The sequence below is a fragment of the Chelon labrosus genome (assembly GCF_963514085.1).
Source record: "Chelon labrosus genome assembly, chromosome: 13".
Classification (NCBI taxonomy): Eukaryota; Metazoa; Chordata; class Actinopteri; order Mugiliformes; family Mugilidae; genus Chelon; species Chelon labrosus.
The window spans coordinates 27141228-27167177 of NC_140346.1; the positions used below are offsets into that span (position 1 = coordinate 27141228).

Genomic DNA, 25950 nt, shown 5'->3' on the forward strand with positions numbered 1-25950 from the left:
AAGTATGGTCAGCAGGCTATGTTATGTTCTTTAAAGAATCTATCGTTTGCTGCCTGAAAGTTAAATTAGATGTCAATAAATAAATAAATGTAAATTTTAAATGTAATAAATCCTTATAAACTTCAGTGTGAGAGTGATATATAACTTTATAACAGTCCATTAAAGTTTACAAAATGAAGGTCAAACAGACTTCCTGGATTTGTGATATCGTCAAATATTTATAGTTTCAAAGTAAAATAGTCAGTTTTCATAGTTCAACGGTAAAAACACGGATGTTAAATGAGTGTTTTAGTTAAATGGAGATGAAGTAATTGTACTATAGAGGGTTAAATGTGTAAACTCTTCTCCAGTCGGCCACACCTGACTCAGGTGAGCGTCTACCTGCTCAGCCTTCCAGGGGGCGTGGCTTCAGACTATTTGTTGTCTCCAGAAGTTAAAGACAGACATTTCGTCTTCAGCTCAAAGCACTGAAAGAGCAGCAGAGTTTATTAGACATGATAAAGTCGCTGAGTGTGTCCTCCGACAGCTCCCTCCCTCCGCTGGAGGATGATGCGGAGTCGGTCTGCTCGGACGAGCTGCTCGGCTCCCAGTCCCGCCGCTGGCTGGCGGACCTCCTGTCCGGCGACATGCCGCCGGAGAGCGGGGACCTGGGCATGGTGGGCCGGGACGGACTGTTCGTGGACTACCACTTCCCTCTGGGAGAGCTGGAGATGCAGACCGGGATCAAGTGGAAACGACCAAAGGTAAAGATGGAAACCAACAGGAAACACCTTCTGCTGCGGAAGTTCAGATCTAAGAAAATGAAAACAGAATAAATGCTGCCTGTTGGCCTTCTTCTTATTTGCATGCTTCATGTCAGGGGCAGTCTGTTGATGCATTAACTGCATTTGAATATTCTACCTGCTCCAGGTTTAGCAGCTGCTTAAACTCTAAGGCTGAACATGATTACAGTTTTTAGAGGTAAAACTCTACATTTAGCTCCAATGGGATTATATCTTGTTACTCTGCAGATTACAGCTGTTTATGACATGTGATTAAATGATTAGTTCCAGTATTATAGTCTTAAAGTTTAATGCAGGTCCTTCCTCCTGCTGCTGCTGTGAGCCTGTCCAGTCAAGCCTGCTCCCAGTAAACCAAACACACGCCACAGACCGTAAAATCCTTAATATCTGTGTTAAGGATCTGCAATAACTAGTGTTTACACATCCTTTATTCCCTCACATGCGCACATTGCTGCAAATTGTGAGATGACTAAATATCTTGTTTTATCTCAGAAGAAAGAAGAAGAAGGAAACATCAAATAAATCCTGAAATGAAACAGTATGTAATATTAACAATAAAAAGAGTCACTGCTCTTTTTTAAGTCACTTCTACGCAGCCGTTGGTTTCATTTATGACGACACATAATAAGTCATGGTAATAAGTCATGGGGGTATCATGTTATCTGATCTACTGCAGACGCTCAGATAAATGTACTGGGAAAAACAGGAACATGGTTTGTTTGAAAGTAATGAGCACACAGTGGCACAAACTAGTTGTACTGAATATATAAAAAAAGCTGAATGAAACGCCGTATTGCTGTTACTTAACCTCATTGTTTTTGACATTTATCACCAAGTAGAGACTTGGTGATAAGAATATTCTTGTAATATTGTGAGGAAAAGCAGAAATGTTGAACAGTATGTATTTATGGTGTTATGGCACGCATTTATAGCGCTTAGAAATACTATAAGGAGCAGGTAGGTTCACTGTAAACATGTTACTGAGACCACAGAGACTTTATTAACAAAAGAAAACTTATTTACTCTCACTGAATGACACTCCTTCTCTCATTTCTCATTTTACATATCCAGCTGCTTTGTGCCTTATTGTTCTATGAGGGCCGACTACTTTTACTGTGCGGCCTTTGAATAATTCCATGACAGAGCAACAATAGCAGACGGGTGTGGGGAGGAAACACAAAGACAGAGAGAGAGGGGTGCATTGTCGTAGACATCACTGCATCATCCAGTCACTTCTCTATGACACGAGGTCAGGACACAGAACGCCATAAAACCTGTGTTGACTAAACATCCAGCCCCTCAGATGAAAGCTCCTCTTCTCCTCTCCAGTCATTCTAGTTGTTTCTAGTGAACTTTTATAAGAGCAGTAACACATTTCTACACTACTTTCCTTTGTGTTAAACAGCAAAAACTAAACCATACAAGCGTTTAATGTGTTGCAGAGCTGTCAATTGTAACCCCTGACCCCCTGTTTCTCTTGAAAACTGTCGTATTAATAAAAGAAAAAAGTCCTGCACTGAGGAATTTCTTCTCCTCGATTGAGACTGAACGTGTCTCATAGTCGACGGTTAAACCAGAATATAAGACACGTCCTCCCTGAGGGTCAACACAGCTATGAAGGCTTTACATTCTTTCCTTGACGGCTATCTTCTTTATGGCGTCTTCTTCCTGTTCAGACAACAACAGCAGTTAGTTTAAAATGTGACCTCTGGGTCATAGAGAAGGAGGTCAAACATCCTCCTCAGCTGGATGCTTAATGAATTCTTATTCATATGATTAATATGTGAATTCAGATGCTTTTTAACACCACGTGCTGTGTCTTATTTTGTAAATGTAACGCAAACTGGAGTGAGAGCTCCTCTGTGAGCAAACAAGTGGGGCAAGCAGTGTGTGAAGGACTTCCTGGTTGAGAGATCTCTGTTTAATTAACTATTTTTGTCTCTGTGTTTGATCAGTTGTTTGTCAGTGTTTGCGCCTGGATGACTTACAGGGTGGTGATGGTTCAGATGTTTGAGAAGTTAGGTAAGAAGCAGACAAACTAAAGGAAATACAGAAATCTATTATGTGGAGTTACCAAAGAAAAGCAAACTCACATTTATTGAATAAAAAAGGTTGAGGAACATGACCAGCAGTGATCCGGAAAGAAGGTTTAAGAAGGTTGTGTTCTCAGGAAGGCTCCACCTGACTCCCCAGATAATTCAAAGATGGTCAAGGAGGTGGAGCATGAGTGGAGCTGAGGCTAAAGACGCTCTAGCTACCGGGGGAAACTCACCTGTCACTCAAAGCAGACACGCCTGGGGCCGTCAATCCATTAAAACATTTAATTGTATTTAAATTAGTGACACATCTTTTTATCTGTTCTTAATGCTCCTTAAAGGAATATTTGTTTTAGCGTTTAATCGTCTTATCAGCATGTTGTGGCAGTGTGTCATTATTGCTGTAACAGCCCAATGACAAACAAATTCAACATTTCCTTGTAACTGGTGGAGGTAGAGCAGAGCTTAGTATTAGTTAAACGAAAACTTGTATGAGTCTGGAGGAAGTGTGGGCTGGGCATCGATATCACGGCTCTACGTGGCTCCACTCTTGGATCGTACTAATCAGACTCAGTGTCCGCCTTGTTTTTTTCAGTCCTGGATTTTGCAGCTTCAGTAAAGTTCACTCTGAGAGGCAAACAAGACCACACACATCCAGGAAAAGCATTTCACGTAAAGTTCAAATCACTCAGTTAATTGCCCACTTAGAGTTCATGATTCCTTGCGTTCACCGTTGTTTTCTGACACCTTGCTACGTGCCCATTAGACACATCGGTCCTGTTTAACTGGTACTGTGAAGTCACTCACTCACACATGCAGCGACGTACTGTGAACACACCGTATCCCCTTCTTTGTCTTTTGTTGTTGGCTACGTCTGTAACAAAACATTATGGGATGTTTTGCGCCAGCTTTCTGTTGCAATACATCAAGATCAGACTTGTTGCTGCACGACCACATAGCTGAAACTAACACAGCCCCTTCATGGCGGTTCACATATGTTTGATTTTTGTTCTAGTTTTATCTGCATCCTGTTTATATCGACAATGGTAGATGAATAGAGAATGATTGTGTGTCTGGAAATTTTTAGAATTATTAATTTTAATGTGCATTACCAGACAAAAGTTTGGACACAGCTTCTCATTCAAGGCTTTTTCTTTTCTTAAAAAATATTTTCTACACTGCAGATGAAGGAGGAACACATATGGATTCATGCAATAAATAAAAAACAATATAAACAAACCAGAATATGTTTTTTTTATTTTAGATTATTATTTAAAGTTTGCAGACTCTTCTGTCAGTCAGCTTCATGAGGTTGAAGGAGTTTGCAGAGACGTTGAGCACATGTTGGCTGCAGCTCATCCCAAACCACCTTGCTTGGCTGTAGGTCTGGTGATAGTGGAGGCCAGGTCATCTGGTGCAGCCTGGAGGTGTTTGAGGTCATTACGTGCTGAAACCATGCACTCACCTTCTCTCAAAGATATTAAACCAACAGTCTCATCAGACCAAAGTCCAGATTCCCACGGGCTTAACTCGCTTTCCTTGTGTTTTTTCTTTTATTCTTGTTCTCTCTGATGTTCAGATGTGTCTGAACTTGAACCGTGTGAAGCATTTATGTGGCTCTGATTAGTTTATGGTTCCCAAGCTTGTTAACTCTAATGAACATCTCCTCTGCAGCAGAGCCAACTCTTGGTCTCCCTTTCCTCGCAAGAGACATTTTCATCAGAGCGTTTGATGGTTTATACCTCACAGCAAGAAGGTTCTGGGTTCTAATCCATGGGCCGACCTGTTCCTTTCTGTGTGGAGTTTGCATGTTCTCCCTGTGTTTGCGTGGGTTCTCTCCAGGTTCTCCAGCTTCCTCCCACCGTCCAAAGATGCTGGTTAGGTTCACTGGTGATTCTAAATTGGCCGTAGGTGTGAGTGTCTCTCTGTGTTAGCCCTGTGATAGACTGGAGACCTGTCCAGGGTGAACCCCGTCTCTAGGCAAGGCAAGGCAAGGCATTTTTATTTATATAGCGCATTTCATACCAAGAGGCAACTCAATGTGCTTTACATAAAAACAGAACAAATTAGAACACACAGTTAAAAGCAAGAACAAAGAAAAAGAAAAAAGTGTATTATATATAAGTGTATATATAAGTGTATTATATATATACATATATTAAAACGATTAAGAGGACTTACAGTGTAAATCCAAGATTACGATTTAAAATGATTTAAAAGGGCTCAGCCATATGCACATGAAAAAAGAAATGTTTTTAACCTGGATTTAAAAGTGCTTACAGTTGGGGCTGATTTCAGCTCTGCTGGTAGTTTGTTCCATTTGTGTGCAGCGTAACAGCTAAATGCTGCTTCACCGTGTTTGGTTTTAACTCTGTGCTCCACTATCTGACCTGAGTCAGTCGATCTCAGAGCTCGACTGGGTTTATACATTGCTAACATGTCATTCATGTATTCTGGACCTAAACCATTCAGTGATTTGTAAACCAGTAGCAGAACTTTAAAATCTATTCTGTAGCTGACTGGGAGCCAATGTAAAGACTTAAGAACTGGGGTGATATGCTCTGATTTCTTTGTTCTGGTTGAAACTCTAGACCAATGACAGCTGGGATAGGCTCCAGTGGTTACAGAAAATGAATGAATGAATGAATGAACAGTGGTCAGATAGGGAACTGTGCACCAACCCTACAACAGATGGAGTCCTACACATTAAATTCCACTAATTTACTGCTGCCAAGGCTCACATATTAACTGAAACTCTTCCACATGAATGAACCTCATGAGTCTGACTGAAAGAAAATAATGAAATTAAAGAAAAAACACTGATAATGAGGGTGTGTTTAAACTATTGACCGGTACTGTGTGTACAGCATGTCAGTCCTAATTGTGTTCCCGGTGATGGAGCATTACTTTGAAAGAACATTGAGCCAAGTTTACATTACATACTTTAATCATTAGCCGCCTCTCCCTTCGGCTTGCTGCTGATCCAGACGTGTTAAATCTGGTTTTATTCATCCTCATCTGAGTGATTCCCTCTCTCATGTCCTCCAGGAGCTCTGTGCATCACCTCAGTTCATCGTGGACGGAGCAACTCGCCTGGACGTCTGCCAGGGGAGACTCAGTAAGTATACGACTCCTGTCATCCTGCACAATTCAGGACTTTCAGACAGGACGAGTTACAGAAGGAACGTCTGAACTAATAGCTATACCTACATTCACTATTCAGTCTTCTTAAAAAACAGGTAAACTCTATAGAAGTGACAGAAGGAATCCTAACTGAGGTCATGTGAGTCTGCAGGGGTAAAACAATTGCATTAGAAAGGGTTGCTCCATCTTCTCTGGTTTGAGCAAAAACATGATGCACCTGCAGCTGTTGAAGGATGATGAATTCTGCTTGTTTTCTGCCTGATAGAGGACAGAAAACAAACCTTTTTGTTGCAGTAACCGTCTGCACAGGATCCAGCTCTCTCTCTTTGTCTGGGGCGCGGAGCCACGCCAGATGTTTCTGCTCTTAACCAAAACCAAACATTAGAGAACATGACTAAACAAGTCTGCAGACCTGAGAAGAGTTTTATTACGCTGATCTAAGCAGGACTGTCATTTAGTATTTGTTGTGACCGTGTGAAGCTTCAAGTTAAACAATACACCACAGAGCTACGGTATTTATAGAGATATTTATTGTGGTTTTGTGATAGGAGCCTTTACATGTTTAGTTTGCACGACAATGAAGGCTTAACTGTCTTAAAATAAAGATTAAACTCTTAACAGATTAGCTTAGAGGTGTTTTCTCCTGAATGCATTGCAGAGCTATTTGACAGTCAAGCTTATAGACGTACACTGGATTGGTTTTGAACTTATTACTGTTACGACCCAGCTCTGGTAGGGGTGAGGGAAGCAACATTAAAACCAGGTGGAATTGTCTTTTCAGTCAAAGTTTATTATTATTGTGAAGCGATTAAGACAACAGAAAGCACTGCACTAAGGCTGGACAATGAAGAACGAAGCTAAACATACGGCAAGTCCTAAAATCTCAAAAGAAAACCCTACCTCCTTAACCAAACTCAAAGCACACCAATAAGCAACACCCCAAACCTAAATGTGTCTATACAAACAGAAACTAGAGCCAGAGTGAACCAAAAGATGTATAAATGCAAAGTCCAGCTCTTAGGCAAACAAAACCAAGCCCTTAATTAACAAGATTTTCACAGAATAAGTCTTTCGGAAGTGATTCAAAAGAACAATAAGCACAGATTCACAGTTGGAAAAACTGCAAGAGAGCTTCCAGCTGCACCAGAGTGACTGACGGTAGCACAACGTTTAAATGGAAGCCCCCAACCAGTCGGTCCTTCAGGGGGCGTGACGATGAGTCTCCAGAGGGAAATCTGCCTCACCTGAGAACTCACAGACAGAAATGGCAGGGGCCAGAACAAATACAGCTGCACATGTGATCTAGATCTGGAGGAGAACGCAAGATAACAAAAGCAGTTATGTAGATTATTATCACAAAACGTGCAAAGACTGATCTATATTCACTATTAAATTATTTGGGAATCCCCTGAAAGAACAAGATCTCATTCAGTCGTTGCACTAACGTCAGAGAGTTGAGGCTGAGAGTGGATTGTAGCCCACAGTGGTGACAAAACAGGTTGAACGTGTCCCTCCCTCAGACAGGTCCTTGACTTTGACACTGCTCACTGCTGTAACTCTGGTGTCTCACTTGATGTGACGTGTCTAAAGGTGATGATTACTGCATTATTTTATGGCTGCACGCATCAACTACTTAGTGCAATGATAATATTTAATCCAGGGATTAAGGTGGAATCTTTGTAATGCAGACTTTCACTGATCCTGATAACCTGAGCTTCCTCTTACTCCCTCTTTCCAGATGACTGCTGGCTGCTCTCTGCCATAGCGTCCCTCTGCGTGAATCGACCTCTGCTCAAGAAAGTCGTGCCTCTGGAGCAGAGCTTCCAAGACGGATACAACGGCAGCTTCACCTTCAGGGTACACAGACGTAGACTTTATTCATCCACATGGGACATTTCTTGGTCGCAGTAGCTTAGTTGCACATAAAAATAAAAATAAAAACACTCTTGAGAACTGCAAGTACAAAGACTGCAAAAACAAAAGATAGCTAATATATATATACATATATATATATATATATATATACATGTATACATACACACATATATATATATAAATAAAAATAAACATAAAAAAATAATAATAAATTAATTCAATTAAATTAAAGATCTAATAAAAATAAAATATGTGGAATTATTACTGTTCTTTTTTTTTTTACTGATGGCTACAGGTGCTAAAATACATTTCATTGTGCATTTTACTATGTATAACTGTGCATGTGACAAATAAAACCTTAATTAAATATTATGAGCAAAAAAATTACAGAATTTGCATATGAGCAAAAGTACAAGAAATAGAGACAGAAGTAAATATACATTACATACAGGAACGATTGATTAGGTGCAATAATGTGCATTAACATGAATAACATGCTATGAATGAAGTTTACCTACCTTACCGTACCTGAACACTGCTTAACATGCCGCTGTCTGTGCAGCTCTGACTCTCTGTGACGGTTTGGTGAAAACAGAAAATCTCCAGCGTTGTGACAAACCTCTCTCCCTCCCTCTCCCTCCCTCCTTCGCTGTAGTTCTGGCAGTACGGTCAGTGGGAGGAGGTGAGGATAGACGACCTCCTGCCAACTCACGACAACAAGCTCATCTTCCTCAGTTCCCCGGTAAAACACGAGTTCTGGAGCTCCCTGCTGGAGAAGGCCTACGCCAAGTGAGTCCCTCGGTCGTCACACAAAATAAAGAAGAGGGAGGCTAATAAAGACATGTCAAAAGCCTTATATAACTACTAGAAGTCCATGTTTTGTAGATTAATGAACTGTTGCATCAGCTAAATCATATCTATGATTAATATTAAACATGCATATGTGGAAATGTTTCTCATAAAAGATGACAGGTGTGTTTTTTAATTTGTATTCTTGCATAGGTGTCTAGCTGAACTGAAGATGTTTTAAAATGCTGTTAGAAATATAGTTTTTAGTCCCTTAATCCACCAAACAGCTCCGTCTGTGCTGTTCTGTCTTTTAGACTTTATGGTGGAGAACTAGGCCGCCTGTCATCACGTCTTTTTAATAAGTCTTTAAAATAAAGTACTTTAAATGGTTGTTTAACACACTATTTTGTATTGCATGTAAAGTGTCCCTCTGAGTTGCCGTAGGGCTGATTTTCACAGGGTTGTTAAATGTTATGGGTGTGTCTCACGAGAGCTTCAGGAAATAAAGTGAATGTGTCATGTGCTCAGGTCTCTGGTCCTGTTAATTATGTTATTAAACCTGCAGTATGGGCCAACCCAGGGAGAATAATTAAATAAAGTGTCATTTAATAATTCTCTTAATGTCTCGTTTTACAAGAGAAGCCTTTTAAGCTGTGAGACATAAGCTCATCTTGTTGAACTCATTTACAGATTTTAATGAAATCTCTTGTGTCCTTGGTCCCAGGCTGAAAGGAGGCTACAGAGCTCTGGATATGGGCTTCCCTCACGAGGCCATGGTGGACATGACCGGTGGCGTGGCTGAGGTTTTAACAATCGCACGACTGAAAGACCTGCCCGACCTCCTCAGACACCTGCTGGCTAAAGGAGCTCTCATCAACTGTGCCAACTCCAATGTAAGTACATATCGACACCTGGACCTGCTGCTGGGAACCAGAGCAGATTGATTTGCTTGTCACGAGTCACCTAATTTAACCTTTTCTTTGTGGGTGGATTGATTGATTTTTTTTTTTCTGAAGGGTCCTCTGGAGAAGAGGAATGCCCTGGGCATCATGTTCAGACATGCCTACTCTCTGACTGCAGTAGAGAAGGTAACAGTCCCGGGACAAGCTTGAACGCTTAATATTGTTTTAGGCTCTCATGAATTTAAAAACTGTCAGTGGCTCCTTCTGATATATGTTTGGGTAAAAGACTCATCAATAACACGAGAATCTTTCCTGCTAAGTCCACAAATACTAAAATTCACCCGGCTAACACTTAAAAGAAGGTTTGTGGGTCTCAATGATAGGCTGGGAAGCTGCTTCACAGCTTCTCCTTCCAGCTGCTCTCACCTGATTCTGGTTTTCTCAGGTGAAGACGACACACGGGACTGTGGATCTGGTGCGGATCCTCAATCCCTGGGGCAACACAGAGTGGCAGGGACCCTGGAGTGATATGAAAGGGTCAGCGCTCACTGACATGACACAGACTGGCTGATTTTCATCTGATATTCTTTGTTTAACGTTAAAAGAAAATGAAGTAATGAGGAAAACTGCAAGGAAACTGAATGTCTTCCTCTAAAACGACCTGCAGCTTACGTGTGTTTGTCTTTAGGTCGTTAATTAACATTTTAAAGCCAAATGTAAACTTTAAACCCTTTTAGAAAGCACAGAAATGTGTCCATGAGACGAATATTATCGAGCTTTGCAGAAACTTGGTGCGTTGAGGAATCAGCCTGTGCCCGTCTCTGTTTTCAGTCCAGAGTGGATGGCGGTGAGCGTGGAGGAGCAGAAGAGAGTGGGCAGGGTCTGCAGGGAGGACGGGGAGTTCTGGTGAGTTTGTGCTTTTAACTGGTTTCACTTTTAATCAGCGACCCACCCTCTGCAAACAAAACACACAGCAGGAACCACGAGGTCAAAAAGTCATCCTGACAAACTCAGCTGCTGTTCACTCATGACTAATGTTGACATAAGGACTGAGAGGATCAAAGGTTTTAAACTGAACGGAACAGTCCGGTCCGGTTGGTCAGATTTCTCTGCCTCTCTCCTTCCGTCAGGATGTCGGTGTCTGACTTCCGAATGAACTTTGAGATGATGGAGGTGTGTCACCTGACCGACGCTCTCAGCACACCGGGGTCCAGCGTGAGGCCGTGGTCCTGCATCATGCACCACGGGAACTGGGTGCCGTCCATCACGGCGGGAGGATCCCATCAAAGCGGTAAGATGAACGGCGGAGATGGAGCGATCAGGCCTTTACACTCTTCATTTGTTTAAGGCTGCTTATACGATGTGTTCACGTTATATATGAAGGTAATCCTCCACATCCATTCACAGCCTCTCTGCTCAGGTCTTTAACAGTTTGCCTCAAATCACGTTGAGACCAGTTTATTTGTAAAGTCATAAACTGATGACAAAACGCAGAGAGGACTGTGTGTGTGTGCAGGTGTGGTCTGATAAGAACCAGCCATAAATAAACGGCTATGAACACAAGAGATCAAACATCATTCAATACAGATGCAGAAATGTATGTTTGGTTTCCAGATAGTTGAAACGACAACTTGTTGTTGTTGTGTGTTTCTGCGTCCTCCAGAGCCTGGGTAGCTCAGTCGGTAGTCCCTATTCAGGCGATAGAAGTTTTACATATGAACTAACGACCAGGATAGTTCACTGTGTGAATGGGAGCTAATTTACAGACATGTTCTGGGTTCACGGCAACAGAATGTAAATACCCAACTTCAAATCAAATGTAGAAGATGAATCTACTTCAGCGATGATGTAATTTCCACTTTAATGCATTAAGCTTTACAGTCTAGTGTTCACTTTGAGGCCTTGGAAACAGGAGACTGTGTAGAAAAATGCTTGTATTCTTATTTTGGTCCAGTCTGGATGTGAGCACCCTAAAATGAAACATGTGCTTCACACCACAGAGGAACCTGATGTCAAAGGTCGTCCTCAGCATGATAACACCACTCTAGGCTCTGCTGCATTCAGACCACCGCTGTCTCTAGTATGGTTTTTGAACTCTGTAGCTAACGTTGCTGCTGCAGCCTGAAGAGCAGAGCTGATTCAAACTGAGGCAACATCACTGAAGAATCTAAACCATCTAACTCTGTCTTCAGTCTGTAGGCTTCAGCTACAGAGAAGGAGAAAACCTGCAAGTTAAGTGGCTGGTTAAGTGGTTGTAATTCCACAACAGAGAGACAGTCCAGTCTGTGAGGTGTGTGATGTGATTGTCTGTAGAGGTGTTAAGTGTTCTAGGTATAAATGAGGTGGGGGGATACGGTAATTCCTTCCAGCCTTGATGTCTTTGGTCCTTATCATCATGATAGTGGCTAGAAAGAAGCTGTTATAGAAGTGACCTGTGAGTGCTGATGCTCTCTGGTCTGTGGTGCCTCAGGTTGGATGTTGAGTCCTTCCGCCTGAGCAGAGGGTGAGCTGGGTGGTGTTGGTCTCTGAGGACGCTCTGGGCCTTTCTCCTGCAGCGCTGGGTCTATAACATGTCATTGGAGGGGAGGTCAGAGCCGATGATCCTCTCTGCAGTCTTGATGACTCGCTGAAGAGCTTTTCTCTCGGCCTTGGTGGTGTTTCCAAACCACACTGTGATGCCACTACTGAGAATGCTCTCAACGAGAGAGGTTGCAGAGGTCCAGAATGGGTTATTTTGTTTTTATGAGGACCTGCTGTAGCCTGAAGAGCAGAGCTGATTCAACCTGAGGCAGCCATCACTGAAGAATCTAAACCATCTAACTCTGTCGTCAGTCTGCAGGCTTCATCTACAGAGTCCCTATTCAGGCGGTACAAGTTTTACATTTGAACTAATGACCAGGATAGTTCACTGTGTGAATGGGAGCTAATTTACAGACATGTTCTGGGTTCACAGCAACACAATGTAAATACCCCACTTTAAATCAAATGTAGAAGATGAATCTACTTCAGCGATAACGTGATTTCCACTTTAATGCATGAAGCTTTACAGTCAAGTGTTCACTATGACAGAAGACTGTACAGAAAAAATGCTTGTAATTCCTACTTTACTCCAATCTGAACATGAGTAAAATGAAACCTGCACCTTTAGGCTAAAGAGCAGAGCTGATTTAAACTGAGGCAGCCTTCACCGAAGAATCTAAACCTTTCCATCAAACTCTGTCTTCAGTCTGCAGGCTTCAGCTGTTGTAGAGACCGACTGCTACATATTTAGTTTTTATTCGTTGTTGTTTTTTCCCCCATAAATCTTTACTTTCAGAGCCTGGGTAGCTCAGTCGGTAGAGCATCAGACTTTTAATCTGAGGGTTTAGGGTTCAAGTCCCTATTCAGGCGTTGCAAGTTTTACATTTGAACTAAAGGAGAGGATAAGTCATCGTATGGACGGGACAGGCGTTTCTTCACTACAATGTTGTGTGTTCACAGCAACAGAATACAAATACCCCACTTGATATATGGGTGTACCTAGATGTAGGCTGCAGTAGCCTGGAGACTAGAGCTAATTCAGACTGAAGCAGCCATCACTTTTCCATATATCACTGTCTTCATTTTGCAGACTTCAGCGACAGAGGTGCAGAAACTCAGGTTTAGTTGAAGAAATCAGGTTAGCGAACTTTAGATGAGGGAAGAGCAGGCTGCAGGAAGAATGCTCTGTTAGCTTCATGGTAAATGTAGAAGATGAATCTACTTCAGCCATGATGTGATTTCCCCAATAATGCATGAAGCTTTACAGTCTAGTGTTCACTTTGAGGCCCTGGAAACAGGAAACTTCAACTACACTGTATCTGATAGATATGTTGGGTTTGAGACACCACCTTAATATTTGGGTTCAGACAAAATATGTCTTAGGTCTGAAATATTAAGCTGAGACTAAGGAACACCTTGTAAAGAAGACTGTGTGTTCATGTGTTTGTGTCCAGGTACTTTCTGGCAGAACCCCCAGTTCTACTTTGTTCTGTCGGAGGTGGACAGCAACTCCTTCAGCTCCCAGAGGACCTGCTCCTTCGTCTTGGCTCTGATGCAGAAACACCAGAGACGTCGAGGCATTAATCTGGCCATAGGTCTACACGTCTACCCGGTACAGACACACTAATTACTGACCAGCGACTAAAACTGAACTGAAGTGGTTTTAACGAGGATGGTGATACCTTGGTAGAGTTTACACATGCAAGGCAGAGGTGGAGAGTTTTTAAGTATTTATTTGCAGTTTGAGTAAACGTTACATTTACAGTGCTGTACACCGACCACTAGAGAAGCAAACTGAAACTTGACTTTTTTTTTTTGTCTAACACCGTCTCAGTCTGCAGGTTTCAGCTGCAGAGAACGAGAAACTCTGGTTTAGTCGTAGAATACCTGAAAAAAATGTTTTTGATTGCATAAAGTCTATTTTCAGAGCCTGGATAGCTCAGTCGGTAGAGCATCAGACTTTTAATCTGAGGGTCCAGGGTTCAAGTCCCTGTTCAGGCGTGTGATCTTTTAAGGTGTCTCATATAGAAACTACCACTGGTAGCGTTTACACTGAAAGTGAGAATGAAAGTGTCTCATACACAAAAGAAAAAGGTCCCACACTATTTCATTGGACCTCCTTTAGCTTTGATTACAGCACTCATTCTCTGTTGCACTGTTTCAATAATCTTCTCCAATGTCACCAGATTTATTTCCATCCAGTGTTTCATTCATTTTTCACCAAGATCTTGTATTGATGATGGGAGAGTCTGACCACTGAGCAAAGCCTTCTCCAGCACATCCCATCCCCGTTGTTTTTCTTAGACTTAGACTTAGATAAACTTTATTGATCCACAAGGGAAATTGCTTGGTTACAGTAGCTTAGTTGTCATAAAAAACACACTCTTAAGAACCTCAGATAAAAAGAAAAGATTAAGTTAAATAAAATAGAAATAAAAAATAAGTAGAATAAGATCTAGTAACATAAAATAGAAATAGTATAAGCCAAAATGTACAAATTATCATATTAGAATATGAACAAACGTACAAGAAATGGAAGAATATAAATATAAATATAAATATAAGCAGGAATTTCAGCAATTTCTTCCATTTGATTTCACGTTTAAGTGATCACCAATCAGGATTTTTTTCCAACCACATTTCTTCCTGGAAGATGATGCTTCTCCACTATCCTTCCAGTTTTTAATAATGCGTTGGACAGTTCTTAACCCAGTTTTAGTAGTCTCTACAATCTCCTTGATGTTTTTTGACCAGGCAGTGTATTATATGACTTCAAGTGGGGTATTTATATTCTCTTGCTGTGAAGCTACAACATTCTAGTGAAGTAGCTCCCATCCATAAGATGTCTTATCCTCTCCTTTAGTTCAAATGTAAAACTTGCATCGCCTGAATAGGGACTTGAACCCTAGACCCTCAGATTAAAAGTCTGATGCTCTACCGACTGAGCTACCCAGGCTCTGAAGGAGGTAGTTGGTGGTGAATAAAAAAAACACACAAGAACATACTTTTCACATAATTGTCCTGTGAAGGGTCACACAGGGGCTGGAGCCTTAAATAATTTGTTGCCAACTGGAAGATAATCACCCATGATTTGACCCTTCTCAAACAGACTAACATCTTTTCCACGACCACAGGATGTGTCTTTAGACATGGTTGTTTAAGAAATGAGAAGCTACTCATTGCATCAGTTGGGGTTAAATAACTTGTTGTCAGCTAAAAGATAATCACCCATGCAGTAATTATCCAATAGGAGGCTCCTACCTATTAGCTTAGTTAAATCCAGGTGGAGACGTTCTGGGTTTTTTTGGCCAGGCAGTGTATAACCACCTCAGATGGTGGAGCTGACCTTTGATCACTAATCTAAACTCTTGATGTGCTGCTTTCTCTCTGGTTGGTATAAATCCTCTCTGAGCAGGTTTGCTCTACGTGAGGTTAACATCAGGTGATGCTTTAACCAAACCATGATTCAGTTCAGTATTGGAGATAAAGTTCTTCTTCTTCTTCTTCTTCTTCTGTGGTATTTCCAGCAGATTTGATGCTCCACAGTTCTATAGTGATTAATGTTTGGGACACATATATCTGATCAGATCATTTTGTTGAGCGTCTACTGTAACGTGGAGTTGGAGAGAAGCTTAGCCACGAGTACTGGTAGCGTGCTTCGACATAAATAAAGTTGCAAGGCAGGAGATGAAGTGGAAGGATTTCCACACAGCTCATTTATTCGACACAGATAAGGACCATATAAAGCCAGGTCTATATTACATAACACTCACTGATAATAACATGTTTGTGGCTTGTAGCCTTCACCAGCGTCCACATTACGGAAGTTGAGGAAGTCAAAAAATGAGACAGATGGAAGAGTGACAGTTGCTGTTGCCTTTGTTTGCGCCTCCTGTGGTGTAAACTGGTAATGCTCTATGTAATACTCTGGCTGTTACACTACATAAATAGTTCAGTTGGAATCTCTGATCTGAATGATTTCAGTCAGGTTGAAGAAGTTAAAGTTTGATCTCTGTGTATACTTGCCGCCGTCTCCTCAGGCTCATCCTGTGAACACTTACCTGTCGCCTGAAGACCTGAGGAGGACGCGTCCACTCCTCGGCACCTACCATCACTTATCTCGGCGGGAGGTCGTTCTCCGGGGCTCGCTTCCTGTCGGCCGTTACGTTATCATCCCGTCCACGGCGGAGCCCAACCAGCAGGGAGCGTTCCTCCTCCGAGTCCTGACAGAGCAGGGCAACGACGCCATGTGAGTCATGGAGCACAGTTTGGTTTTACCCACACTGACCGTCCTGTCACAGTGGCTGTTTCTTTTTTTCAGATCTCACACTTTGATTTGAGTTGTTATAAATATGATGACTCTAGTATGTTTTAATATTGTTTTTTTTTCAGTCCTGCTCAGAAACCGCCTATGTCACCTTCAATAACAGAGGTAGGACGACTTAATGATTCAGTTATTAGTTAGTTAAATATGTGGTGATGTATGCAAGAGTAGAGCCTGATCAGCTGAGACACTAGAACACCTCTGGGGTCTCAAACTAACTCAGGGTTAAGACGTTAGACCAGGGCCCGTATTCCTAAAGATTCTTAGTACAAAGTTAAGATCAGATCCTGGTAAAGATGAAAGGAATTCCTACAAAATCTTAGCTCCTAAGAGAGGTGAGGTCTGTTCAGAGCAGGGAGGAGGACTTTTAAGAGGCTTAGGAGTTTCTGAAGCAGAAAGAAGGCAATTTATCTGTTGTGCTATAATTTCCCCATGCCTGTTTCTTGGCTTGTAGTGTGACCAAATCTACATCTCTAAACACTTTTATTGTCACTGACCAGTTGAGCCAGAAGCAAACACTGTTCCTCTGTCCAGTTGGCCTTCCTGCTTCTTTTCTTCTCCATTGCTGTTTGGTTTGTGGAAGATTTGAACGCCAACCAACACTGCTTCTTATCGGCCGGTTAGCAATTCTGGTCATTAGTTCAAATGTAAAACATGTAACGCCTGAATAGGGACTTGAACCCTAGACCCTCAGATTAAAAGTCTGATGCTCTACCGACTGAGCTACCCAGGCTCTGAAAGCAAAGGTTTATGGGATAAAAAACAACAAATAAAAACTAGATATGTAGTCGGTCACTGTAGTTAACTTGCAGGTTTTCTCCTCCTCTGTAGCTGAAGCCTACAGACTGAAGACAGAGTTAGATGGTTCAGATTCTTCAGTGATGTTGCCTCAGTTTGAATCAGCTCTGCTCTTCAGGCTGCAGCAGCAACGTTAGCTACAGAGTTAAAAAACCATACTAGAGACAGCGGTGGTCTCAGTGTAGCAGAACCTAAAGTGGTGTTATCATGCTGAGGACGACCTTTGACATCAGGTTCCTTTGAGGTGCACGTTTCATTTTAGGGTGCTCACATCCAGACTGGAGCAAAATAAGAATACAAGCATTTTTCTGCACAGTCTCCTGTTTCCAGGGCCTCAAAGTGAACACTTGACTGTAAAGCTTCATGCATTAAAGTAAAAATTACATCATCGCTGAAGTAGATTCATCTTCTACATTTGATTTGAAGTGGGGTATTTACATTGTGTTGCTGTGAACCCAGAACATGTCTGTAAATGAGCTCACATCTGTAGGATGACTTATCCTCTCCATTAGTTCATATGTAAAACTTGTATCGCCTGAATAGGGACTTGAACCCTAGACCCTCAGATTAAAAGTCTGATGCTCTACCGACTGAGAAACGAGATAAGAAAAAACAACAGGACAGTGTTAGTCTGGTATCTGGATAAAATATTGTAGATTTAATGTATTTTAAATCTGTAACTGCTTCTTTCTTCCAGCAGCTTTCCTTTCCTCACCAGGCTGCTCTTCCCTCGCCTAAATCCACCAGACATCTGTTCAAGAAGCACTGCAACAAGGTGAGATTTACTTTCACTCAGCTGCTTTATGTCCAGATGGAGCACAAACGTAATACAGACATATATAATCTGTAAGGAGCTATCTGTGTCGTTCCACTGACCCTCGGTTCTGGTTCTGGTCCTCAGAAGGGATACTGTAAACCAGTACACCTCCACAGCCTTCTGACTGAGGCCATCCAGGGAGGAGGTCAGTAATAATAATAATAATAATAAAAATAATAAAAATACATTTAACTTCAGCAGCTGTTGACATCTGTCTGTTAACATGTCCTCCCCGTTGTGTCCAGTGCTGGCCGGCAGTGAGAAGAACTTGGCCCTGGAGCACTGCAAGAGTCTGGTGGTGCTCATGGACGTATCCTTTCACTTTTAATCAAATGTTAGTTAGCATAAAGTTAACCTGAGCATGTCAAACCTGCTCATTGGTCGAGGTGAGACTCTTAATATATGATGACGTTAACTTCAACTACATTAAACATGAAAGAGAAGTTTTAGATAAACTGCACAATAATTAGTTTGCATGATTTTCTTAAATGCATATGCTACACTGCCTGGCCAAACAAAAAGTCTCCACCTGGATTTAACTAAGCAAATAGCTACAAGCCTCCTATTGGATAATTACTGCATGGGTGATTATCTTTCAGCTGGAAACAAGTGCTATGATCTGAGGTTGCTGCAGTTGCTCAGGTCTAGGTTCAGCAACATTATGTGTCCAAAGAATGAGGTCAGCTGACTACCTGAATATACTGAATGACCAGGTTATTCCATCAATGGATTGTTTCTTCCCTAATGTCTGTGAAGGTTCTCAGTCATCCAGGTCGTGGTATATCCAACAAAGGTTCAAAAAAAGGCAACTGGACTTGTAGATTTTTAGAGAAGACGTTTCACCACTCATCCGAGTCACCACAGCTTTTTCGGTTCTAGGGGACTGGTGGGAAGTCTGAGGTTTAAATAGGAACTCCTCCTGAAAAAGCTTGCTTGTTATGCTAATAACCAGAAACTGGTGCAGCTAATTTCCGTTAACAACTGGGTACTTACCTAATGTTCACTGGCAGGCAGTGTAGTGTTCTTAAAGGTTATATCACCTGAACAGGGACTTGAACCCTGGACCCTCAGATTAAATGTCTGATGCTCTGCCGACTGAGCTACCCAGGCTCTGAAAGCAGTGGTTTATGATATAAAAAAAAACAAAAAGCTACTAACGTGTGTGTTTTCCTCATGGATGCATGTAAAGCTGTAATTTAATGAAGGAATGAATGGGGCTGACCACTTTCAATCAGATCACCTGACCTAAACGACAGTTATAAAGTCAGACACACATGTAATTACTCTAAATATTGAACCCTGAGTCCCTCAGAATAAAAGTCTGATACTCAAAGCGAGATGTGAAACCGCAGCATGAAAGTGAATGAGGTAAAGCATGTTGAAAACACCACGAGGTCAGATTTCAGTGTGAGAAATGATGATGTTACCTCTCATTAATAGTGAGCTACATGTCCTTAACTACACTTAGAAAGTCACATATGTAATTACTCTAAATACTGTAGAGCTTGAACAGGGACTTGAATGCTGAGCCCCCTCAGATTTAAAGTCTGATACTCTTAAATCTTTCACAGTGAGATAAATGCGCTAAATGAATTAGGTAAAACATTTTGTGTAAAAAAAAACAGCAGCTGAGGAGGAGTATATATACTTCTAGTTTCATGTCACTCAGGACACATGTTGATAGCATGTCTGAATATGGGAGATATAATGGTGAGCTACCTAACTACCCTTACAGTAAGACACATAATTAACATCGCCTGAACAGGGACTTGAACCCTGGACCCTCAGATTAAAAGTCTGATGCTCTACCGACTGAGCTATCCAGGCTCTGGATGAATCAAAATTAACCAAAAAAATGAAGAAAACATGACTACAAGACTGACAGCGGTGATTTATAGTATATATATATATATATATATAAGAAAACTATAATGTGATTTTCCTCTCTAGTTGAAGCCTGCAGACTGAAGACAGATCACAGGTGTCAAACATGCGGCCCGAGGACCAAAAGCAGACACAGACATAGATGACATTTATTCAATGACAAATAACTGCTGTCCCTAATTTGTCCACTGTTTTAGTCAGAGAGTCACAAACACTGAGACCCAGGACTGAACAGCAGACAGCAGTGTGCCCAAATTATACTTATTACTCATAAGAAAGAATTCCACCATTCCAAGTTTACTTGTTCTTCTTTGCACTAAAACAAATAGAAGTAGCCTTCTTGTCACTTGCAGGATCTTACTGACCCGCTTGAGATCAAACTGGGCTGCATGTGGCCCCCAAACTAAAATGAGTTTGACAGCCCTGTGTTAGACGGAGGAGATGAGCTTTTTCAGCAGTGGCTCGATAGCTGGTCTTCAGCCTACAGCAGAACATTTTATACATTATATTCTGATGCTTCGAACCCATTAAAGCAGCTCCTGTCCCATCCAGGAGGTGACTTATCTTCTCTGTTAGTTCATATGTAGAACTTATATCGCCTGAATAGGGACTTGAACCCTAGAGCCTCACATTAGAAGTCTGAGGCTCTGAAAGCGTCAATTTATGGAATTAAAAAACAAAAAGAAAAACATACTTTCAGTTTTCTGAAAAATCATTTGACATCGGTGTTTAATATCTGGGACAACTAATAAAAACAGCTGTTAGTACTTTTGGCACTAAAAGGAAATACTGGTTAAAGGTTAAAGTATCTCTCTGGTACGATTCCCTCCAGACTCGGTGTACATTGATCATATTTATAAACTGCTATGCGTATCTGTTATCGTCTTCCTCTCTGCAGCCAGTCAGCTTTCAGTCCCAGAGCTGTGTCTGTTCCTCGTTTGTTTGATTTCTTTGACCTCAGTAAATTCTGCAGAGCCAGGGCGTCGCTCAGCTCAACTGGTCTGACTTCCAGAGTCTGTGGGACAAGATCAGGAGGTGGACGGTGAGTTCATGGACACGGTTATATTAGATGCACTGAACATTTTATATCAGACAGAGAGAGAGAGAGGGACCTGCTCCTAGAGAACAGCTGATTCTTCTTATTTATGGTCAAGTCCCTCGTGTGAAGCAGCTGTTAGCAATTATTTGTTCTTTTAAATCTCTCCTCAGGATATCTTCCTGGTGTTCGACAAGAACAAGACTCACCGTCTGGAGTATCAGGAGGTCGGTCCCGCCCTGAAGGCTGCAGGTGGGACACACACAGAGACACAGAGACACAGAGACACTCTGTCCTGCGTTTGATTTAGTGACCAACAGGGGGAGCCAAACCACAGCTGTACATCCACGGTGTCGGTCCCTTCCTCCAGGCTGCAGCAGAGAAACTGGTCCAGTCAGTTCTCTGGAACCATAGAAACCGTGTTGACTGTTGATATAGCTTAAAACTAAACACTCTGTATTTGTCATAAGTTTGCATTTGAAGCATCTTAACACTCACCTGGCTTAAACCTTCAGATTAAAAGTCTGATGCTCTGTCTTCTGAACAATCCAGGTTCTAGTTCTTCTAATTTAAATGTGACTTTTAAAAGTTAATTACATATATACACATGATATATTCATATTTTAGTGCTTCTCTGATGTTGTTTTGAGACTAGTTAGTATATTTGGGTCGTAGCACCAGATCAGTGATTTATTCTCATCCTGTTTTCTTTTTTTTGTCTCTGTCTCTGCTGCAGGAATCACGGTGGATGATCTGGTGATGCAGCTGGTGGGACTGAGATACACCGAGCCAGACCTGACCATCAGTTACCCCGGCTTCCTGTACCTACTGATGAAACTGGAGAGCATGATCCGTAAGGGAGGGAGGGAGGGAGGAGGGGGGTGTCGCATCTAGATTAATGCAAGCCACCGGGAACAGAGGAGGAGAGAGGGAACCAGAGGAGGAGGGAGGGAACCAGAGGAGCAGGGAGGATGAGTGAGGTGACAGACGAGGCATGGGAAAAAAAGATGGGAGGAGATAGGGAGAGGAAGCAGAGAGATGCTTTCATGTGGAGGGAAAAGGAAACGCTGACGATGTTTGATGTCGAGAGAAAAACTGAGAGAAATGTTCCTGTTTTTATAATTTACTTTAGAGAGCAGTATTTTCCGTCATCATCCGTCTTCAGGCCCGACGTCGGTTACACAACGTGTTTCTGATAACCGGTTGATTTAAGTCGATAAGGTTCATGTGTGATCAAACTATTTTCCACCTTGAAAACAAATAGCAACTAAATAAATATTGAGATCTGCAAATAAAGACTGCGCTCGTGTTGCAGCATTGATGGGAGCGACAGTCACCTCTATGAACACATGAATCATGAGAACACAACTCAGTGAGCAGCATCAGACTCTTCCTCTGTGGCTTTGTGAGCAGGATTTAAGTTTCCCTGAAGTGTTGTGGTGCATGGACCTCCCTCCTCCTCCTCCTCCTCCTCCTCCTCCTCGCTGGGTCTCAATCACTCATTGAATCTTCTCTTGCAGATAAATTTCAGTCGTTCGACATGGTGGGGATGGGAGCAGTGACCATCAGCTACAGACAGGTATGAACACAGAGAGACGGCTGGAAACCTTTCTTCATTTCATGAACTTAGGAAACAAAGTATAAAATCAAACATGCAGTTGTGGCATCTGCAAACGTTTAGGACCCCTGCTTGTAAAGTTTTCTAAGACGGGCCAGGAATTGTCATCAGGAAATATCAGCGGATGAATTATCTGACTCATTACACGCTGTGGTGACATAACTACCGTCGACTCATCTGAGCAGCAGAGAGAGGAAACGATGTCCACAGAGCAAAAATATCACGGCAAAAATGCTTCCAGATTGGAGATGGGAGAAGCCAAAGCTGTTCTGGAAACGAGTTGAGACGATGATAGAAGGCTTTGTCCACAATCCAAACATACACCGATCAGACATAACATTATGACCACCTTCTTAATACTGTGAAGGTCTCCAAAACAGTTGTGACTCATCAGAGAATGGACATGGGCCTTCTGAGGGTGTCCTGTGGTGTCTGGTCTGGTCTAGGTGGGTGCTACATGTCTAAGTAACATCCACACCAATGAATGCCAGGTCCAGAAGTTTCCCTGTCACAAGGTGGTCGATGTTATTCACTTCTCCTGTCAGTGGTCATAATATTGTGGCTGATCGGTGTATGTTACTAGGAGAAAGAATCTGTGTTTGCCTGCTGTTAGATACAGAGGTGGAACTATTCAGCGCTGCTGTCCTGTGGGAGCCACTGGTTCAGGAAACGTAGAGGATTAGATTCCACTAAAATCAGCAGAAATCTGGATGAAAATATCCTGAAATCTGTCAACGACGTTAAAGTCAGAAGCTGCTACAGGACAGAGTTCAACCTGCAGGGGGATCTCAGACGTCACGTGAACGCAGCGCGGCCTGAAGTGATCCCAGAACTCTTCAGTTCTTTTCTTCTTCTGCAGAAAGAGCGGCTGAAACATTTCTCCTCCCGTGCTAGAAAGGCTAAGACGTATCGAAGCTTTGATATTTACATGTGTTACAGTATTTATATTAACATATGGTCGCTGACTCTGTTTATCTGCTTAGAAATCTGAAGTCCAGATGAAGCAGGTGTACCTCATGACTCCTCAGATGTTTAATTACACAAATAATAAAGTGTCTAAGTGTGTTCTGTTCTCTGATTGGTTGCAGTGGCTCCACATGACCATGTACAACTGACCTGAGCCGGATCGTCTCGGACGGATCCACCTGCAGCTTCTCTCCTCTTCTTTTTCTCATGTGTAGTTTTTTTTTAGAATAAATGTTTAATCCAGCGACAGAAACACGGAGCAGACACTCCTCTTCGTTTCATCTCGTGTGGTCAAAGAGTAACGATGGAAACTGGATCTTTAAAAGCTCGTCTCAAAGGTCGAAGCACAAGTTCATGATTTCCCAGGGAACTATTTTCTTGTCGTTTCTGATCCTGAAGGACTCCTCTAGTCTGAGACTTTACTGTATCATGATTATAAAAGCAGAGTTTAAGCCCAGCTGTCATTTTTATTGGAGGGTATAAAGTGTCTGACTAAAAAGTTTAATATAAAATACTTAGAGAGTAAATTCATGTACCACAGCAGGTATCCAGGTGTTTGTAACGTATCACTCCTCATTTCATTTTCCTCCATCATGCATTTCTCCGTTAGTGTTTCCAAGTGACTGGAGCATGTGTAGATATTTTACTCCTGTTTGCTTCTGACAAAAAATAAAATAAAATGTTGATTCAGCTCAAACGCTGCTCGAATAAAGAAAGTAGAAAATAAGACAGAGTCGAGTGGTTTTTCTGCAGGACTATTTTCAGATGACGACAGATGCTTGTTGGTTGGATTTAGCACTGATGCCTCACAACAAGAAGGTTCTGGGTTCTAATCCATGGGCCGACTGGTTCATTTCTGTGTGGATTTTGCACGTTCTCCCTGTGTCTGCGTGGGTTCTCTCCAGGTACTCCAGCTTCCTTAGGCCATAGGTGTGAATGTGAATGGTTGTCTGTCTCTCTGTGTTAGCCCTGTGATAGACTGGAGACCTGTCCAGGGTGGACCCCACCTCTAGACCAATGACAGCTGGGATAGGCTCCAGCACCCCCACAACCCTCCAGAGGACAAGCGGCTGCAGAAGATGAATGAATGAATGAATAATCTGCAGCGGTCATTGTGCACACAACAAATCATAAGATCTGTAAGAACTGTCACCCCCTCTCAGTCTTGACTGATAATGGGTCATTAGAGCTTCATTCACTGGAGGAAGAGGTAGAGTATGTAGTCGGTTATGGACACTAGTCAGAGAGATTCTGATGGATATCAACTACAGATATTTAAACTCCAACTCCTCCACCTTTACAACTGAAGACTTGGATGAAACGTCTCCAAAAAACTCCACAGGTCCAGTTTCCTCTCTTTAGCGTGTTTTGGATAAAACCTGGATGACTGAGAACCTTCACACACAACAAATCACAATCGTGTTTTCTGCAATTTTTATTTCGTTTTTTTCCAGATTCACCGTTTCTTATACCACTGTACAATATCACTGTACAACTCAGAATAATGATGAATCTCTTATATTTTTTTGGCATCTTCAAGACAGTTAGACACGTAGACTTTAATCGTCCACAAGTAGCTCATTGACCAATAAAAGAAATACACAATATAAAATAAAATATAAGTAAAAATCTGGTAAAATGAAATAAAATAGTATAAGAAAAAAAATGCACAATTAGTATATGAACAAATGTACAAGAGATAGAGATGGAAGTAAAAATATACTCTCATGTCTGGTGTAGTGGATGAGATGGATTGTCCATGATGGAGAGCAGTTTGTCCAGCGTCCTCCTGTCCCTCACTGAGACAAACGTCTCCAACTCTCTCCTCACGTGTCCAGCCCTTAGGATCAGTTTGTGGATCCTACTGAAGTCCTTTCTGCTGGTGCTGCTCCCCCAGAAAACCACAGCAAAGTCCTCCAGCATCACTGTCGTCCCTCCAGTCCAGTCACGTGGACAGCGTGATGCTCTCAGTGCTGTCACATTTATTGATGCGCCGTCCTCCAGTAACTTCTGTCTTTCGTGTTCATGTATTTTCCTTCAAAGGTTTGTCTTTCAGTGCAGGATGCTCTGTCTGTTTAGAAGGCGCCGTTTCCTCGTTGGATAGCATTGCATATCAGACAGAGTGAGTTTGGAGCTTGTGATTCATCCATAATTTGTATTTTCTTTTAAAATGCAGCTTCTCTTTTGTACTTTTTTATTACCACTAATGAGGAGGCTCTCCAGAGATGGTAATTTTTTGCTCATTTTGTCCAGAGTCAGCTCGGCGGCTCAGTCCACCAGAGAACTGTGAGTCAAACGTAAAACAAGCCCAGACATAAGTGCAGCTCTCAGACTCTGATTGTCGATAAAACTGAAATTAAACAACAGATAAAACACTTTTTATTCTTTCCATGGGGTCTGGTAACTAATGACCACTGGCCTGGTTCTGTTCTGGGGGCCGCTGGTCTACAGCAAAGGTG

General features: G+C 42.0%; 1 protein-coding gene across 2 annotated transcripts; it reads left to right on the top strand.

Moving 5' to 3' along the window:
• The first annotated feature begins 399 nt into the window (after positions 1-399).
• Positions 400-24210, top strand: LOC311498558 (calpain-9). 2 transcript variants are annotated; one of them, XM_084559207.1, is made up of 20 exons: positions 400-743; positions 5867-5936; positions 7701-7819; positions 8493-8626; positions 9351-9519; positions 9643-9714; positions 9974-10065; positions 10360-10434; positions 10659-10819; positions 13503-13660; positions 16089-16297; positions 16441-16480; positions 17871-17945; positions 18072-18132; positions 18233-18297; positions 20845-20913; positions 21081-21159; positions 21644-21760; positions 22428-22486; positions 23614-24210. In XM_084559207.1, the coding sequence occupies exons 1-20, from the start codon at positions 495-497 to the stop codon at positions 23638-23640; spliced, it is 2100 nt and encodes a 699-aa protein (XP_084415333.1). In that variant the 5' UTR covers positions 400-494; the 3' UTR covers positions 23641-24210. The 2 variants fall into 2 exon arrangements, with proteins under 2 accessions (XP_084415333.1, XP_084415332.1); XM_084559206.1 differs by having other exon boundaries at positions 401-743; positions 17868-17945.
• The last annotated feature ends 1740 nt before the right edge of the window (positions 24211-25950 follow it).